The sequence below is a fragment of the Odontesthes bonariensis genome (assembly GCF_027942865.1).
Source record: "Odontesthes bonariensis isolate fOdoBon6 chromosome 6 unlocalized genomic scaffold, fOdoBon6.hap1 SUPER_6_unloc_1, whole genome shotgun sequence".
In the NCBI taxonomy this organism is placed as follows: domain Eukaryota; kingdom Metazoa; phylum Chordata; class Actinopteri; order Atheriniformes; family Atherinopsidae; genus Odontesthes; species Odontesthes bonariensis.
This window is the reverse complement of record NW_027457365.1, coordinates 98,730-118,318: the sequence shown is the minus strand read 5'-3', so window position 1 is coordinate 118,318 and position 19,589 is coordinate 98,730. Positions and strand designations below refer to the sequence as shown.

The following is a 19,589-nucleotide window of genomic DNA, read 5'->3' as shown; positions in this document are numbered from 1 at the left end:
CTCATTAATTGGTTTGAGAGGATACTTGGTGTCATCAGTGTTTCTTTTCATGGCCTTTTTTAACTCTGTTTTTGGAAGAATAGTTCCCACTCTGGTGTGCTCTCCCATCCCATGGTGCCAAAATAGAGTTTGCAATAGAGTTGTGGTAAGGGTTAGCCACAGATGATCCTATTAATAAAACATATAGTATTTTTTTCAAATTTTACATTAGTTCCAACATTAGTTTATCACAAAGCTTAAGTCAAAGTGTACTGTTGCTATTGTTTTTTCTATACATTTATGATAGTATATAGCACTGTCCATATGTAGTCCATACCTTATATTGGTCCCTCGGCTATCAGTGACTTGTCCAAGTCATGTCCACGCCTTTACGATATCAACCTCTAGGTCTTCCTTGGAAACTGTCACTGGATCGGGCCTTTTAAACGTCCCAACTGCAAACAGAGTTTTGCACAGAATTACAAAAGTACAGCACCAATACAAACATTCATGGAAATAACAAAAGTAAACAATAACGACTTCCGGTTATGGCGGCAAGCTGATCGGCGGTGTAGTTCGAGAACTCCCAGAACGGTCCGACATTTACCCAACTTCAGAGTAATTTATGCGAGCATATCTGGAAAACTTTTATGGGGAGATACGATTTAAGAAACGCTAAGACCACAACGAGTCCAAACTGTGAGGAAAACGAGGAAATGGCGACAGGAGGAGTCGACGCAGATGACGCTAATGTGCGTGCTACAATGGCTGCCCTGCAAGCTGGCATGGATGTTATCCGCGCTGACATAAAAGCAGGGCATTTGGACATGAAAAAAGAACTGAGCGGATTCTACGAGACAATCAAAAAAGACATGAGAGAAGAGTTTGCGAACTTTAAAGTTAACCAACAATTGAGCGAGATTGGGGCAGAACTCAAGGACACAGAGGCTAGGGTGGAGGAGGTGGAGACCCGAGTGGCCGAGATGGAGGAGTGGAGTGTTACCGCGAAAGATGCGCTTCTCCAGGCTCTGAAGGAGCAAGAGAGCATCGTGTCAAAGTTAACGGATTCAGAAACACGCTCCCGCAGAAATAACCTGCGCATCTTCAGGATCCGGGAGGGGAAGGAGGGGAACAACGCATGTGATTTCATGGAGAGATTCATAAGTCCGAGTTGCAACTCCCAGACATCGACCTCAATATACAACGCTGCCACCGGTCACTCGGACCCAAACCATCACCGCAAGCCGCCCCGAGGTCCACGGTCGCTCACTTCCTCGTGTACAAAACCAAGGATTTGGTGCTGAGCACCGCATGGAAAAAGAAGGAGATACACTTCGAGGGGAAAAGAGTGTACTTCGATCACGACTACCCAGCAGAAGTGATAAAGAGAAAGAAATACGCCCCACTGAGGAAGGTTTTAAAAGAACGAGGACTCAGATGTCAAACACCTGCACCTGCAAGGCTCCGGGTCTTTTATGATGAAGGACCCACCACATATGACAACGCGGACGAGGCGACGGAGGATATGCTGAAGAGGGGGATACTGACAGCCGACGAGGGAAATACGCGCTGATGCATCCCGGGCAACTGCGACACCGCGCAAGAAGCAGGAAAGAAACGCATGGCAGACTAGCGGGTCCCCAACGCACCGAGACAGGTCCTCAGACATTGAACGAGCCAGAGAGAAGCTCCGGAGATTTCAACGATCCATTACACTGCGGGGGGATATGACCTGAGGTGCACTCGTGAGAGGTAATGAGAGGAGGGTACTAAAACCCTAGGACGATGTTAGGATGCATCTGGAGGGGCCCTTCCTTTGGAGGTAGGATGTCAAATCAGGAATACAAAATAATTACTTTAAATGTCAATGGTCTACAAAATCCTATCAAAAGGAGCAAGTTGATTACTAAGATTAAAAGAGAAAAACAACAGATTATTTTTTGGCAGGAGACTCACCTTAGTGATGAAGAGCATGAAAAGTTTAAACAGTTGGGTTTTAAGAATGCATATTACTCATCTTATAAACATGGTCAAAAGAGAGGAGTCATAATACTAATCTCTAACAAAGTTGTTTTCCAGATCTCTAAACAAATAAGGGATACTGAGGGGAGATTCATTTTAGTGAAAGGTTATATTGATCACAAGCAGGTAACACTGTTGAATGTGTATAGACCCCCTGGTAATGATAAAGTATTTATAAAGAAAATATTTGATTTGATTGCTGAAGAGACTAAAGGGGTTCTGGTCTGTGGCGGAGATTGGAATATACAATTACAACCATCCTTTGACTCCTAATGTAACAAAAAGAATTAACCCTGAATCAATCACTGTTAAGAAACTTCTCCTTGAAGCAGGTGTGTTGGACGTTTGGAGGGAACTGAACCCCACAGCAAGGCAGTTTACGTTTTTCTCCCACCCCCATAATGTTCATTCCTGAAATGTCAAATAGAGGTAAAAGATATCTCAGACCACGCAGGTGTATATCTTTCCTTACATCTGCATACTGAAACGAAAAACACGACATGGAGGCTTAATACAAGCTTGTTAAATGACCCACTGTGTAAACAATATATCCATAAGGAATTTAAAGAATATTTAGAACAAAACGACACTGGAGAAGTGACTCCTGGTACTGTATGGGATGCTGCCAAGGCAGTAATAAGGGGAAGACTTATAATGTGGTCCTCAATTAAAAAGAGGGAGAAACAGAAATGAATAAATGACTTATTACAGGAACTAAAAGACCTAGAAATTAAACATATTGAATTTAATAACCCCAAATTATTAGATCAGATAAAACTCACTAAACAAAACTTAAATAAACTATATGATAGTCATGAGGAGATTAAGGCAAACTTCATCAGGCAAAGGTACTATGATAATGGACCAAGGGCTAAAAAACTGTTAGCCTGGAGGATAAGAAAGCAGCAAGAGGAGAGGTCCATCCATAAAATTAAGGACACACAATCTGGAAAGATGTGTCATAAATTAAAAGAAATACAAAAGTCCTTTGAAGATTACTACAAAGATCTGTACACTCGACCAAAGGGAGCTGATTCTTTGAGTATTACACATTTCCTTAACTCGCTGGATCTTCCGTCCATTGGATTAGTACAGAACAAAATAATGATGAACGAAATAACACAAAAAGAGTTGGATAATGCGATCTCCAGACTCAAAACAAATAAAATGCCAGGTGAGGACGGATACTCTGCAGAATGGTATAAAGCATTTAGAGAGTTACCATCACCAACATTATTGAAATGTTTTAATTTTACACTTAGTGGGGGAGAAATACCAGTTTCCTGGAGACGTGCTATCATTTCTGTAATTCCTAAGGTGGGTAAAGATAAATCTGAGTGTGGCTCTTACAGACCGATATCGATCCTAAACCTAGATTATAAATTATACGCCTCAATAATTGCAAAAAGATTAGAAAATATTATTCCGGACATAATAGACGAAGACCAGACAGGTTTTACTTAAAACCAGACAGACACAAGATAACGTAAGACAGGCGTTACATTTGATGGAGTACATGAGTAAAAATAAAGATAAGTCCATTGCTCTCAGCCTTGACGCTGAAAAGGCATTCGATTCAGTTAGTTGGGAATACCTATATTTAACATTACAAAAATTTGGCTTTGATATTAAAGTTATTTCATATTTAAGAAATTTATATCATTCTCCCTTAGCCAGTCAAAATAAACTGTAGTTTGACCAATCCTGTGCCACTTGAAAGAGGCTGTCGGCAGGGATGTCCCTTAAAGGAGAACTGCGGTATTTTCAACATTAAGCCTCTTTTCTGAGTCGTCTGCATTGTTTTAGAACCCCCCTTACCGCTTTTTTGATGTTTACTGCTGTCTCCGGTATTTGCCTAATTTTGATTCTTCTCAACCTGCTTCAGAACGGCAAGTCATGCGCATGTCCAAAAAGGTCCGTAAAAGCACCATAAACGTCCGTTTCCAAAATCATCAACTCACCGGAGTGGTTACTGGTGTGCACTGGTAATCCATATCACATTTCGTGGCGAAAAGTTGCTTCTGTCGTGTTTTATTTGGCAGCTCGTTCATGCTCGCACTATTTTCTTAGCGGTGGCGGAGTAATATCAACGAACATCCAGTACAAAATGTCAAACTTTATTTGTAATGTTGAAAATACCGCAGTTCCCCTTTAAATTAATCACTCTTTCCCAACCAGATCTGAGTTTACCAACATTAATGTCTTTCCTGAAAGCATTTGGTCATTACTCGTGTTATAAGTTATCTCATTTAATTATATTCCCCCACCTCAAATAAATAACCTGTGCAATTTGGGAAAATAATATTTTTAAATACTTAGGAATAAAAATCCCAAAGGATTTATCTACCATATACGCAACAAACTATCCTCCAATTACAACAGAGATAAAGGTAGATTTGAATAAATGGAGTTTATTACCACTGGACTTGCATAACAGAATAGATATAGTTAAAGTGAACATCTTACCACGATTGCTTTTTCTTTTTCTGTCAATACCAACAGAAATACCGCAAAAACAATTAATAGAATGGAAGAGAATGCTATCTGGGTTCATTTGGAGAGGCCTTAAACCAAGGATTAGGTATAAAACATTGCAATTGTCTAAGGAAAAAGGAGGTTTGGCCTTGCCGAACATAGAGAACTACTACAAATCTGCACAGCTCAGATACTTGATCTATTTGTGCGACCCATACTACAATGCCAAATGGAAAAATATAGAATTAAGCCAACTGGATATTCCCCTTCAGAGTTTGCTGGGTGATAGAAATCTATATGCATTGCACAAACAAACCTTAAGCGATTGGACAAGAACTCCCCTAAATATTTGGTTTGGTGAATGCCAAAAAAACAAACTGGAAAAACACATGAAAATATTACGTTGGGTAGCACATGATAAGGATTTTAAACCTGCCCAGATGGATGGACGCTTTAAACAGTGGCTCCCCAAAGGTATCACAACATACTGTCTTATTTCTGACAAAGGGACACTAGATTGCTTTCAAAAACTTAAAGAAAAATACGACTTAGAAAATCAAGACTTTTTCAGATACCTTCAAGTTAGAGCCCATTTTAACTGTGATGTAAGCACAACAGAGGAAGCCAGTTCTGATTTAATAAACATTTTGATCGAGGCATATAAATCCTAACTAAACCGGAAACTGATCTCTAAAATGTACTCCTGTTTACAGTCATCTAATGGTACTTCTACTCTTTATGTTAAACCCAAATGGGAAAAAGAAGCTAAAATAACCATTTCAGAACATTTGCAAAACTCAAATGAGTACTTCTAGCTCTGGTTATTGGAGGGAATTTTCGCGGAAGAATATAATCCGATTCTTTATCACTCCCAAAATCAAACAGCTTCAGAAGGGTCAGACAAGTTATGGAAAGTGTTGGAGAGAGTGCGGTAATGCAGAGGAGAATCATTTCCATGTCTTCTGGGACTGCCCGATTATACAAACGTACTGGCGGCATGTAGTGGTGAAAATTAACTCCATATTGGGCTTTGAGATTAAATATGATTTTTGTACAATTTATCTTGGTGATATTTCCCCCACAATCAGTGCTACTGATAAATATTTGATTAAAACAATGTTGGTCGCCAGTAAAAAAGCTATTACGCAAAGGTGGCTATCGAAAGAGTCCCCATCTAAAGAGGAGTGGACTGCAATTGTGAAGCAAATATTTGACATGGAAAAACTGACTTTTTTCTTGAACTTGAACATGGACAAATTCACTGCGTTATGGAGGAAATGGACAGCTCATCCTGAATAAGTGACACTGCCATAACTTGTGCTCTGTTTTTTCTACCTTTTTTCATTTCATTTTATTCTTTGCTTGGGTGCGGGGCCCCCTTCTGCCCTATTTGATGTGCTCTTTCAGGTTTGCTGAAGGGGAGAATGGTTTTGTCTTGGTAAGAAGAGTAGACTAATGATGAATAAATAGAAAATTATTGAAGTATCTCTAAACCCTGTACCTACCTCTTATACACATATTGTTGTATCTTTCCCTGTGTAATTGATATATGTGCGTACATTTTTCCGTCTGTGCACCTTCTTCTTTGTTCTTTTTTTCCTTGTTTTTACTTATATTGTAAATTGAAAAACTTAATAAAAATAAAGTTTAAAAAAAGTAAACAATAACTTAATATATGAAATTAATAAAACTATGCATAATTTTCCATTGCAACATTGAAAAATTGAGAACATTTAATACTAAATTAAATATTTTATCACTACCCGTCTGACATACTTGACACAGGCACACTTTTGCATCTGTAAGTCAGTTGTGAGAATTTATATCAGAAATGTTACGTTACCATGGATTAAAACATATTAGAAAAATATTATTACGTGGGATATCAAAGGCCAGTTTCCAGTTTGCATCAGCCACGACCACAGCTGGATGATGCCCACACTGGTAGCAGGAAAACTCAAAGTTGAAATCAGTGAGAGATAAAAAGTGATGGAATGCTTTCCTCACTGTTTGGTGATGGTATCTGTTGTCATTAAACAATGACACAGTGTCCATCATACGTCCACTAGTTGTCTTGTTCTGTAATGAAAAACCAACATACAAATCATCGCTGTCCGATACAGAACACGTATGTCCAAAAACGCTACTTTTCAGGAAGTGAAAAAAAAAAGCGAAACTCCGCAACAGTGGAGGTCAGCGTTGCCATACTTAGCTTAATGCCTTTAATTGGCACCATATTTTTGTTGGTGTGGTAATTTAATCGTCACTGTACCTAAATCGAGTATAAAAGGATATACGTGCACATCCGATACTGTTTCTGTCCGATTAAAAACACTTATAACCAGGGGCGTCAGCTGACCCAATACTATACCGGGGCACCTCAGACCTACAGGGGGGCACGTGCCCCCGTGAAAAGGGTCTCGCGACGCCGATGCTTATAACCATAACATCCATTTCCCCTGATGAAAACACGGCATTCCAAAGTAGTCAAGCTGTGCTGTGTGATATGACAAATCATGTTAGCATTAAAGAAGCAACTCCCTCTGACTGTTTAAATGTTCACGTTCCTGGAACCACAGGCAGAGGAGGAGTGGCAGCTATCTTCAGATCAGGGTTACTCATCAGTCCCAGACCCAAGATTAGTTTGAGCTCTTTTGAATCTCTGATTCTCAGTTTTTCCCACGCAAAGTGGAAATCCCAGAAACCTCTTGTGTTTGTTGTTGTGTATCGTCCACCTGGCCCTTATTCTGAGTTTCTGTCTGAATTCTCAGAGTTTTTATCCCAGTTAGTGCTGAGTACAGATAAAGTCATTGTAGTGGGTGACTTTAATATTCATGTAGATGTTGAAAATGACAGCCTGAATATGAACTTTAATTCTATATTGGACTCTATTGGATTTTCTCAGAGTGTTCACAGACCGACTCACTGCCTTAATCACACCCTTGATCTTGTGCTGACTTATGGCATTGAGAGTGAACAGTTAACAGTGTTCCCTCATAACCCTGTCTTATCTGACCATTTTCTGATAACCTTTGAGTTTACCTTACTTGACTATACAGTTTCTGAGAAGAAATTTACGTATAGAAGGTGTCTATCAGAGGATGCTGTAACCAGATTTAAAGAATTAATTCCATCATCCTTTTCTTCACTGCCATGTGCAGATATGACAGAGGACGACTACCTAAACTTTACTCCAGCAACACTTGACTCTCTTGTTGACAGCACTATAGTTTCAATGCGTACAGCACTGGACAATGTTGCCCCTCTGAAAAGGAAGGTAATCAGTCAGAAGAGGTTGGCTCCTTGGTATAATTCACAGCTGCGTGCTTTAAAGCAGACTGCAAGAAAGCTGGAGAGACAGTGGTGTTCCTCTAATTTAGAAGAGTCTCAGTTAGTCTGGAAAGATAGTTTAACAATGTATAAGAAAGCCCTTCGTAAAGCTAGAACTGCTTATTATTCATCATTGATAGAAGAGAATAAGAATAATCCCAGGTTTCTCTTCAGCACTGTAGCCAGTCTGACTAAGAGTCCGAGCTCTGCTGAGCCAGTTATTCCTTTAACTCTCAGCAGTGATGATTTCATGAGCTTCTTCATCAATAAAATTGCTTCTATCAGAGAGAAGATTGATGGAGTCCTTCCCACTATTATCACTGATCTATCATCAAGTACAGCAGCTTTAGAAGTATCTTTAGAACCTGATTTGTATTTAGACGGCTTCTGTCCAGTTGATCTCTCTGAGCTAACGACAGCAATAGTCTCTTCTAAACCATCAACTTGTGTTTTAGACCCAATCCCAACCAGACTGTTCAAGGAGGTTTTCCCATTAATTGACACTTCCATATTGGATTTGATCAATCTGTCTTTGTTGACAGGATATGTACCTCAGACTTTTAAGGTTGCTGTAATTAAACCTTTACTTAAAAAACCTACTCTTGATTCAGAAGTGTTGGCTCATTATAGACCTATATCCAATCTCCCTTTTATGTCTAAAGTTCTTGAAAAAATAGTTGCAGCTCAGCTTTGGGATCACTTCCACAGAAATAATCTGTTTGAAGAGTTTCAGTCAGGATTCAGAGTGCATCATAGCACAGAAACTGCACTGCTGAAAGTTACCAATGATCTCCTCTTAGCCTCTGATAGCGGACTTGTGTCTGTGCTTGTCCTGTTGGATCTCAGTGCTGCATTTGATACGGTCGATCACAGTATCTTATTACACAGACTTGAACATGTTATTGGGATTAAAGGAACTGCATTAGGCTGGTTTAAGTCATATTTATCTGATAGATTTCAGTTTGTTCTTGTAAATGAAGAATCTTCCTCACACACCAGAGTAAGTCATGGAGTTCCCCAGGGTTCTGTGCTTGGACCGATTCTTTTCACTTTATACATGCTTCCATTAGGTAACATTATTAGACAGCATGGCATAAATTTCCATTGCTATGCTGATGATACTCAGCTGTACTTATCTATGAAACCAGATGAACCCAATAGGTTGGTCAGACTACAAGCATGTCTTAAAAACATAAAGACCTGGATGACTCAGAACTGTCTGCTTCTAAATTCAGACAAAACTGAAGTCGTTATCTTTGGACCTGAGCGTTTCAGGGAGAAATTGTCTAGCTATATAGTTACTCTAGATGGTATTTCCTTGGCTTCTAGTTCTACAGTGAGGAACCTTGGAGTTATTTTTGACCAGAACTTATCATTTGACTCGCATATAAAACAGGTTTCTAGGGCTGCCTTCTTTCATCTTCGTAATATTGTTAAAATCAGGAACATCTTGTCTCAGAGTGATGCAGAAAAACTAATTCATGCATTTGTTACTTCAAGATTGGACTACTGTAATTCTTTATTATTGGGCTGTCCCACATATTCTCTGAAAAGCCTCCAGCTGATCCAAAATGCTGCAGCCAGAGTTTTGATGAGAACTAACAGGAGAGATCATATTTCTCCAGTTTTAGGTTGTCTTCATTGGCTCCCTGTTAAATTCAGAATAGAATTTAAGATTCTTCTCCTCACATATAAAGCTCTTAATGACCGAGCTCCATCATATCTTAAAGATCTCATTGTAAGATATTTTCCTAACAGAGCACTTTGTTCCCAAACTGCAGGTTTACTTGAGGTTCCCAGAGTTTCTAAAAGTAGAATGGGAGGCAGAGCCTTCAGTTATCAGGCCCCTCTATTGTGGAATAAGCTGCCAGTAAATGTCCGGGAAGCAGACACCCTTTCCACTTTTAAAGCTATGGTAGGTAATCCTAGAGAGCTAGCAAGAGAGCTAGCAAGATTCGAAAGTGGCCCCTCCTCTAAGCTCCAACCCCCCCTCCCCATTCCGTCAGTGCTTCATCGAAAGCCACGCCCCCACAAACTTGAACGCGCATCTGACGCTGGGACTCTGACGACATGTCTCACTCACCTGTAAGTAAACTATATTATTATTGCAACGATTATTTAAAAGAAAAAGAAAAAAAAGTACCGTAGTATGTCTCTGCACACCCAGAGGCTGCAGATTCAGCTCTCCAGCTAGCATGTCATGTTTAGCAAGTTTAGTGTTAGATTTCTTCCACACTTTGCACGAGGCTGCTATGATAAACACCGTCCCCCATTACCCCCACGTCATTGTTAGAAGAGGGAACTCTCAAATGTACGGCACTTTGGATAAAGCGTCTGCTAAATTACACTGTATGTAACGTAACGTTTTTTCCCCTGGCAAACGTGATTTTTGATTTTTTTTAAAGATATGTCTTTGTTATTTTGCTTGTTAGAGCACCCACGACGAGAGCGGCTCTGATCCTAGCTACAGTCCGGAGCCGAGCACGTCTTCAGGTCAAAGAGGACAGCGAGTTCATGCTCGAGCAAGAGGGGGCCGTGCAAGAGGTGGTGCACGGGGTAGAAGCCGAGGAACTCGACGTAGAGGACGGGGAGCAAGCCGGACTGCTACCGGAGAACAACTTCTACATGAAGACATTGTGCGAGTGGATAATCTGCAAGCTCAAAGAATTGCAGATGAGCAGGTAACCTATTTAAAATAGCATTTTTAATTAATATTTTTCGCACCTCTACATCATCAATAACTATAAATGATGACCTGCCATGTAGGCCTACTATGGACATAAAAGTCCTCTTAGAGGACAACAAAGTTGTCAAAAAAGTCTAATCTTCTTGATTAATTGTTTTACAGTCCAGAATTCAGACACTGAGCTTGCAAGAATCCCATCGCTTGCTGCAGATCTGCCTGACAAGGGACCCAAGTCTCATGTTTGATATCCTGCACATATCAACATCAGGAGATGTGCCTCCACCAGGCCCTCCAGCTCCAGGTCAACCCACTTGGTGTGTGTGCCGAAACTGCCGGGAGATGCCCACAGATGTGGAAAGAAAGTGTTGTGGGCAACAACCCGACTCCTGCATTTCCACGCTGCCTCACCTTGAAGCGTACATTTTGCAGGAGGGGGTCTTGCGACTTGCCAGAAGGATCTGGAACGATGTACGGGCTGTGGAGGATGTTCCAAACCCAGGGGAGAGCAACAAACAATTCCGCCATGCTGCATACCGGCAATATGTTGTGTGGCAATATGGGGCACTGGGAGCTGGGCACAGAGTAGTGATTCCTAGCTGCTGTGTTTGGAAAATTAGAGACCGCTACCCAGATCCACATGGACAGTACAAAGGTTTCATCCCCAGTAGGGTGTAAGTACAGTGCAATAAATAGCATCTGCTCTTGAGCCCTGCCATTCATACTGTTAGTGTTTACATATTTCTTTAAAATTTGCACTCAGGTTTACAGTCTGTACTGTCCAAAGTTCTGTCTTTTTATTGTTATTTATATTTTGTCAAGTTTGAATAAAATTTAAAAAATGATAAATGCCTTTCCTTTACAATTTATGCATAAACAAGGTATTACATTTCTCACCTTCTAAATGAATAATGACAACAAATGTGGTATAACACTTTTTATTGTAAAAAAAAAAATGCAAAAGATATTTCCAGGGATGGCCGACCGACTGGTCAGGCTGTGCATGTGGCGATCTATTCCTTTGGCAGCGATTTACCTTTAGGAAGAATATCAAAATTACACATCTGACAATAATTACTGCGTTTCAGAGACACAATGACAACACTTACAACTTTGTTTCCATTTTACACAGTAACAAACATTTGTGACAATTTTCTAAGTGTTACATCCTTGGCTTTGTTTAGATAATTATTTTAGATCATAAATTATGATATGGATTTTTAAAACTAACTTTTGCACATAATTATAATTATATTCGTGATCAAGCTACAATATTGCAAGAAAACTCACCTAGCCCTCTGCTGAGTTGTCTCTGCAAAAGCTCCTGCGTTGATGGGGCCGGGACACCTGACAGAACCCCATGTTGACGGGGATCGTCAGGCCTCATCCTTGCAGTCCGTGGCAAACCCCCAGCAACGGACAATCTGTGCCGCAGAATTGCACTTTGGAGGTCCACAATGTAACCGTAGTCCTTTTCCACCTTTAGTGCGTAAAGGCTCCACTTCCTGGACTTTTTATTGTACACCTTGCCGTATCTGCCATTAGAGAAAAGATTAGAAGCTTAGTGATACATTCATATTATCTTACAATGTACAGTATTTCATTTTTCAACATAAAATTAAACATACAGAATAGAGCCATCAGCCCTTCTCTTGACTGGTCTGTCAACGTGGTGATTGTAGTCCAGGCCAGCCAACAGGACTCGAGCAGTGTACACGGGCGGTGAAAAGCAGAAGCGCTTGCTGGCATACATGAGAATATGATTGTGGAAGGACTCCAACTCTGCAGTTGACCTGAGACCACATATGAAAGATAAAATTGCTTTATACTCTGGTAGTACAAATGAAGAAATAGCAGGGCAAATACAGAAGTACAGTGAAATATTTTCATAGGAGAAAACAGTAAGTTGAACATAGAACTATGCTGACATACCTAAAATGTAGATATTTGTGTACGCTCTTTAGCCAGCGTGCATCAAGGACTACTTCTGTCAGTCTCTGGTGTGCCATAGAACCCTTCTGGATCCATTCCTTCTCTCTGTCCTCCACCAAGGGACCATGATGACAGGCACCAAGGGCCCACGCATGTTCTCCTGTCACATGGTGAAGTAGTCCAGTCCACCTGTCCTATGGTAAAAAAATTACACATGTTGTGAAAAATTTGGTCAATAAAAATTTAAACCATTTTTGCCCAACAACTATTTAGCAATAGTGTGCCCTAGATAGATGAATTTTGATAATACTTACAAAGAAATCTTCATATGTGTCTGCAGTTTTGCAACAGTACCAGAAGTGGTTGCAAACATCCTTACTCCACATCTGAAGGATAGTGCACCCCCTTTGTTGTCCTGCCTTGACATTGGAGCACAAATAAATTTTTGGGATGTCAAATAGGTTTATGAGAAGATAATTGGCGTAGATGATTTTTATTTTTTTTTTTAAATCCAGCTATATCTACAGAGAGATCATGAACTTACTGCATGAATTTTTTTCCCCAAACTTTTGGACCCATGCCACATGTCCAGGGTGTGTCGGACACCATAATCTTTATATTTCCCTTTGTTGTCTGTTGGACAAATAAGTCTGAGGATAAATACTAAGTCATAATACCAATCATTATCGATTCATAATAATGTAAGTGATGATTGTGTCATGGGACTATATGCACAAAGTTGGATTGCTGAAACAATCTCCTACAGCAAAAGAAGATAATAAATTTACTGAAGAGGGCTGATATCTGTGAATGAGCGTCTGTGCAGAATTCCTCAATGTTGAGTTCTTCACGTAATTTCTCAAATGTTTGCACGAAGCCCTCCTTCTCCATTATGACAGAGTTCCGCATGGTCTCACGCTTGTCGATATTGACCATGCAGATTATCTGTTTGGATTCATTGTCCATGGCAGTATAGGTACAATACTGCGCACAGAATCCAGGACTGTCCATGCGAGCATCTCCTTTGAAAATAAATTAGAACAAAAACAGACAAAAAGTTATAAAAACATTGTCCCAAATAGGGCATTTTATGCTGATCCAACTTTATGAAAAACCATTGTGCAATATGTCAGTCCAGCACTTCGTATCTTACAAATAAATCCCCCGATAAAATATTAATATACTTTATCCTACTCTTCAATGTCTACACTCAACTATTTGATTTTGTGTAGTTTTTGGTCTTACTATCAATATGCATATGGCTTGCCAAATACCATCTCTTGGAAATAAATCCATTTAGATTATATTGTGCTTCATATGAAGAATGCATGTGCGCTTGTGTGTGTATCTGTGAACACATGCGTGTGTCTCTAACTCACCCAGAGCTACAACAGGCCCTTTTGACTTGAGCTGGGTGATGACTGCGGCTCTCTTGTCATCCCAGAACTCCTTTATAGTGTCCACACAGTAGGAGTCCTGGATCCTGAAGAATGACGACCTCTCTACCATCCCAAGTTTCATAAACTTGAACAGTATTGAGATCTTGGCGTAATTGTTGCCCGATAGCAGGATATTAGTGGAAAGCATGAAGTCTCCGACTGCCATCCCATATTTCAACATGGGCTGAGAAGCCCACTTCCAAACAGTGTGACCTCGAGGACACACCTGGAAAAAAGCAGGTGGAGAAAGAGCACATTATAGCAACTACAATGATTAATACTACACATTATTTTTTTTCAGTCTGTCGCTGAAGGAGCTCTCCTTGTCGCCTCCTTGTTTCCTGACCTAAAAGGCTCTCTTCTTCTCCTTGACAACCTCCACCCTACAGCACTTATGTTATAAGCTTTTCCATTTGTGTTTGTTAAAGTTGATTCCTAAAAAAAAAAAAAATGTCCCAATATATGTAATACTCTTTTATGCGAAATAAAGACTCACCCATTCTATGACAGCAGCTGTTCCCCTGGACCTGATATTGATTTCGAATGGTCCAGGTGCCCGGCACTCTCCCTTCCTATTTGGGTCCTTGGCAGAACACACGCTGACAGGGAGAAGGAGATACTCGGCAAGCTGCTTCAAGCTGTCATGATATGCAATGGATGCCGGATGGCCAATTATGTCATCCTCAACCATGACTTTTAGTGCATCAGGGAGTGTTGACATGTCTGCCATAGTTGGATCTGGGGCGTTATCTGGAGCATCATGTACAGTGTCCTCCATGCTAATTTCTTGAAGTGATTCCAAGCAAATTGTAGTCTTCAGAGCACCGCCAGTCCTGTTGTAATAAGAACAGCTATGAGAAATTACAATAACTTGACTAAGTGGAGCTAGAAGGTATTGAAACTACCTAACACAAATACGAGGCCTAAAATCTGGATCGTCACTGTCATCATCATCTGAGTCCACTTCCCTGGTTGCATCTTCTTCTAATGATGACACTGACAGTGTCTCCATATCAGGATTCCAGGAGTCATCTTCATCTTCCCAGTCAATGCTATAAAAAAAAAAGAAATTCAGAGAAAACAATATAAAAATTCACAAAATGAATACAATTTTCCACAAACAGGAGAGTAAAAACATCTCTGCACACCACACAGCAACTTACATGGAGTTTCGAATGTCATTACTATTATGTCAACTCATCTGCATCAACATCAATGTTCAGGTCCAGTGGTGACATGCTAAAAAGACAGAAAAACACACACACAAAAATTAGGGAATATTACATCACCACATGTCGCTGAAATAATGCACAGACCATGAATTTACTCTTAGTTATATTCTGGAAATAATTGGACACATTATCTTACTACCATAACATACCTTGCATCCAATTGCTGGAGAGCTGTCTCCTCTGGGCAGCTAATGTTTAACTCCTGAACTCCAGCTTGTGAGAAGTCATCATCTCTGTGAAGATTACACAATTATATAATATTGTCAGCACAGCATCAACATAAAAAATGTCTTCATTCATCAAGGATGCAACACAGGACTGCAGGACTGATTTGGCAGTTTATGGGAAGATGTTTTGACGGACCGAAACAGCCTGAAGTTTGATATTTACTGTTGAGAAGATCCTCAGTTTGCCCCCATCCTCTCTGCATAGCATATACCAGCAAATAGTCCATAGAAGAGCCAGTGACATATATCCCAACAAAGACAACGTTTGTCAAAGCCATGTTCACAGCAGCAGCAAGTTGAACTCACCGGTCGGACAGAGATTCAGAAGAAAAAATTGTTGACACAGGTGGGGGAGGGGGTCTCATCAGTCTGTGTTTCGACGGCGTGGAAGTTGATAGATCCTTCTCATGGCTAAAAACAACACGGAGAAGACGCTAATGTTAGCATTAGGCTAATACGAGCTACAAAAGTAGCCAAGTTGGCAAACCTTACATATTTCATGAAAATAACAAATCCCCCCGAAGCAAAACAAATAATTACCTGTCCAACAGAAAGAAAGCAACCGCTGCATCGCTTTGCAGGCCCTTCAGATCCCTCAGTTGTCTCCACCGCTCAAACGCTGGACCGATGTTGACTCTGGTGTTGTTTCTGGCTTTATCCGTAGCCTTTTTAGTAGCAGCCGTTTCTGCCGCCGGCTTTCTTTTTCTTCCCTTTTTAGCGGGGGGAGCCGTCACAAGTAAGGGGATTGGTGGTTTCGACTGCATTTTATCTGCCATTTTTGCCTATAAAGTCGTTTTAGAACCGCGTGTGCGCGCGGAGGAGGGAGCCGACAGAGGGGGGCGTCGGCAGAAAGCGCAGATGCATCTGATTGGTTTTTTGTAGGCTGACCAATCCGAGATCAGCGGGACGCTGATCTCGGATTGGTCTGCTTTTTCTCAGTCCTGCAGCTGCCACAGAGGTCTGATTATTTTCGTCCCTTTTTCTAAATACATCTTGTATAGATTTCTCTCAGGATAGACGGACCATTTCACCCAGTATTACAAAATGTGTTTCTGAACAGGATTACCTACCATACCTTTAAGACCAGGCTTAAAACTTTCCTTTTTTATAAAGCTTATAGTTAGGTCTGTTGAATCTGATAGTTTGTCTGCTAGTGTGTCTTGTCCTGCCTCCACCTCTGGCACCCTCTATACTTTCATTACCCCCTACCCGAAGCAGGGTTTGAATCCCATTCCCGCTTATCTTACCTCTTTTATTTCTCCCCCTACCCGAACCAGGGTTTGCATCCCCACCCCGCTGTGACTGGTGTGCAGTTGGTGAGAGGCTGAGGTAGCTTGTGGCTGTAAAAAGATGGTTCTATATATGGATCTATATAGGGAGTATAGGGAATTACTCACTGCGTCTGGTCCTTTATTTATTTTTGTTAGCACAAGTTTCTTGTGTTTACCTTGAATAGGGATGGCTCAGGTGATCCTGAAACATCCCATAGTTAAGCTGCTATAGGCCTAGACTGCTGGGGGGCCTCATCTGTCACACCTTTCCTCACTTTACTCTCTTTATGTACATGTGACATTATTGTGGTCATTAACTCGTGTTTCCCTGTTCCAACAGATATCCTTTGAATGGTGTTACAGTGCCGCCGCGGCCCCCCCCTTTCTGTCTTCTCAAACCCCAGCTGGTCGAGGCGGATGGCCACCCTTCCTGAGTCTGGTTCTGCCAGAGGTTTCTTCCTGTTAAAAGGGAGTCGTTTCTCTCCACAGTCGCCTCAGGCACGCCGCTCAGGCCGGGAGATTGGACCGAAAAAACAAAAAGTTTTCAGTGCAATCTGTTGGTTTTCTTAGCTAGGAAATTGTTTTTGAATTGGCTCTACATGAACGAATTGGATTATTTTATGAATTATGATTATTATGAATTAATTGAATTCCAATTGGCTTGAATTGGACTTACTATCTAAGTGCCTTGAGATGACATTTGTTGTATTTGGCGCTATATAAATAAAAATGAATTGAATTGAATTGAACTCATTTCTACATCCAAGTGTAATGAGTTTGCAATATTCTTTAATGACAAAGTTCAAGGCATTAAAAATTCAATAATTTCCACAACACAAATAACTACTCTGCAGCCAGCTAGACACCAAGAGCTGACACATTTCACACTTGTTACTGACAAAACAGTCGAAGAGATCATCTGCAGTCTGAGTTCATCAACGTGCTGCCTTGATGAGTTGCCCACTAGATTCCTAAAGTCTGTGCTGAGCAGTTTGTTACCACAACTCGCTCATCTAGTCAACATCTCACTCCAGACTGGAACATTTCCAAAGGCCTTAAAAACCGCTGTCATTAAGCCTCTTCTAAAGAAGAGCAATCTTGATGCCACAGTACTGAACAACTACCAGCCCATATCAAACCTGCCATTCTTACGCAAAGTCCTAGAAAAAGTTGTATACCAACAGCTTAGTGACTTTCTTCCGTCTAACAATGCTTTTGATACTTTCCAATCAGGCTTTAGGCCCCACCACAGCACCGAGACAGCTCTTATCAAGGTGACAAATGACATCCGCCTGAACACAGATGCAAGTAAAGTCACAGTCTTAGTTCTGCTGGACCTGAGTGCTGCCTTTGACACAGTTGACCATGCGACCTTTTTACAGAGGTTAGAAGACTGGGTGGGAATCTCTGGTCGTGCTTTAAACTGGTTCAAGTCCTATCTGGAGGACAGGAAATATTTTGTTGAAATTGGTAACTGTGTCTCAGACCAAATGGCTATGACCTGTGGGGTTCCCCAGGGGTCAATCCTGGGACCCGTATTGTTCAATCTGTACATGCTTCCACTAGGCCAGCTAATACGCAACAATAATGTGTCCTACCACAATTATGCAGATGACACTCAGATCTACGTGTCACTGACGGCAGGAGAACACGGGCCTGTAGATACACTGTGTCGCTGCATCGAACAGATCACTGTGTGGATGCAAAACAATTTCCTCCAGCTAAACTCAGACAAAACTGAAATCATTGTCTGTGGCCCACAGAAACTAAGACAAAGTGTTATCAGTCACCTTGAGACTCTCTCTCTAAAACCTAACTATCAAGTTAGAAATCTCGGGGTAATATTGGACTCAGACCTGAACTTTAACAGCCACATTAAATCTGGAACATCAGCAGCTTTTTACCATCTAAAAAACATCGCCAGAATCAAAGGAATAGTGTCTAAGCCAGACTTAGAGAGACTGATCCATGCGTTTGTCTCCAGCAGGTTAGACTGCTGTAACGGCCTGCTCACTGGGCTCTAAACGGGCTGTAAGACAGCTGCAGTACATCCAGAACGCTGCTGCTCGAGTCCTGACTAGAACCAGGAAATACGACCATATTAGTCCAGTGCTCAGGTCTCTGCACTGGCTTCCTGTCGCTCAGAGAATAGACTTTAAAACAGCTCTGCTTGTGTACAAGTCTCTTCACGGTCAAGCGCCAAAGTACATCTCTGACATGTTAAAGCCGTATGAACCAACTCGGGCTCTGAGAACCTCAGGGAGGGGTCTCCTGCTGGGGCCCAGAGTCAGGACTAAACAAGGTGAGGCTGCGTTTCAGTTTTATGCCCCTAAAATCTGGAACAGCCTTCCAGAAGATGTGAAACAGGCCTCAACTCTGACAATGTTTAAATCCAGGCTGAAAACAGTTCTATTTAGCTGTGCATATGACACCTGAAAGTATTTTATCTGCACTCTTCACTTTTTAATTAATTAATGATTATTTTAATGGGTTTTAAATTTCTTTCTTTTTTAATTTCTTTCTTTTTATTTCTTTTTTATTCCTTATTAATGGTTTTATTCCCTTCTTGTGATTTTATGTAGCTGTAAAGCACTTTGAATTGCCCTGTGTATGAATTGTGCTCTATAAATAAAATTGCCTTGCCTTGCCTTGCCTTCACCATTACATTATTTAGGATGTTCCATGTGCGCTTCATGTTATTTTGATTTATTTGTAACATTTTATCATAATGTTGCTTCTTTGCTTGCCTCAACATGTTGGTCAGCCTGTTTTTGTACATCTTAGCGTTTTTCAGCAAGCTCTGTTCTAGTTTTGATGAAGTCTCCATAAAGTTTATTTTTCTTCTTACATGCATTTTTTAATCCCTTTGTTATCCGAGGTTTCTCAGCATAACTATGCTTATGTGAACATAAACCTGTTGGACAGTGTTTATCATAGAGAGATAAATAACAGTTGAAGAATGAATTGTCTGCAGTGTTTACTTCATCTGTATGAAACTC

The 19,589-nt window shown here is 40.8% G+C and overlaps 1 protein-coding gene across 1 annotated transcript; it reads right to left on the bottom strand.

Annotated features, from left to right (window-relative positions):
• Nucleotides 1-11,413: 11,413 nt before the first annotated feature.
• Nucleotides 11,414-14,590, bottom strand: LOC142375819 (uncharacterized). Its single transcript, XM_075459897.1, has 9 exons — nucleotides 14,357-14,590; nucleotides 13,801-14,086; nucleotides 13,210-13,443; nucleotides 12,966-13,054; nucleotides 12,736-12,840; nucleotides 12,422-12,615; nucleotides 12,118-12,282; nucleotides 11,780-12,024; nucleotides 11,414-11,525 (listed from the first exon to the last, which is right to left on the bottom strand). Exons 1-9 carry the CDS (start codon nucleotides 14,588-14,590, stop codon nucleotides 11,503-11,505), a joined length of 1,575 nt encoding a protein of 524 aa, XP_075316012.1. The 3' UTR covers nucleotides 11,414-11,502.
• Nucleotides 14,591-19,589: the final 4,999 nt, after the last annotated feature.

What these genes read in the sequence shown, in the direction of transcription:
- LOC142375819 (XM_075459897.1), bottom strand. Translation starts at nt 14,590, where the DNA reads ATGGCAGACATGTCAACACTCCCTGATGCACTAAAAGTCATGGTTGAG. An exon ending in ACACATATGAAGATTTCTTT is followed by an intron (nt 12,616 to 12,735) that starts GTAAGTATTATC and finishes TTTTTACCATAG; the next exon opens with GACAGGTGGACTGGACTACT. An exon ending in ACAACTCAGCAGAGGGCTAG is followed by an intron (nt 11,526 to 11,779) that starts GTGAGTTTTCTT and finishes TTCTTCCTAAAG; the next exon opens with GTAAATCGCTGCCAAAGGAA.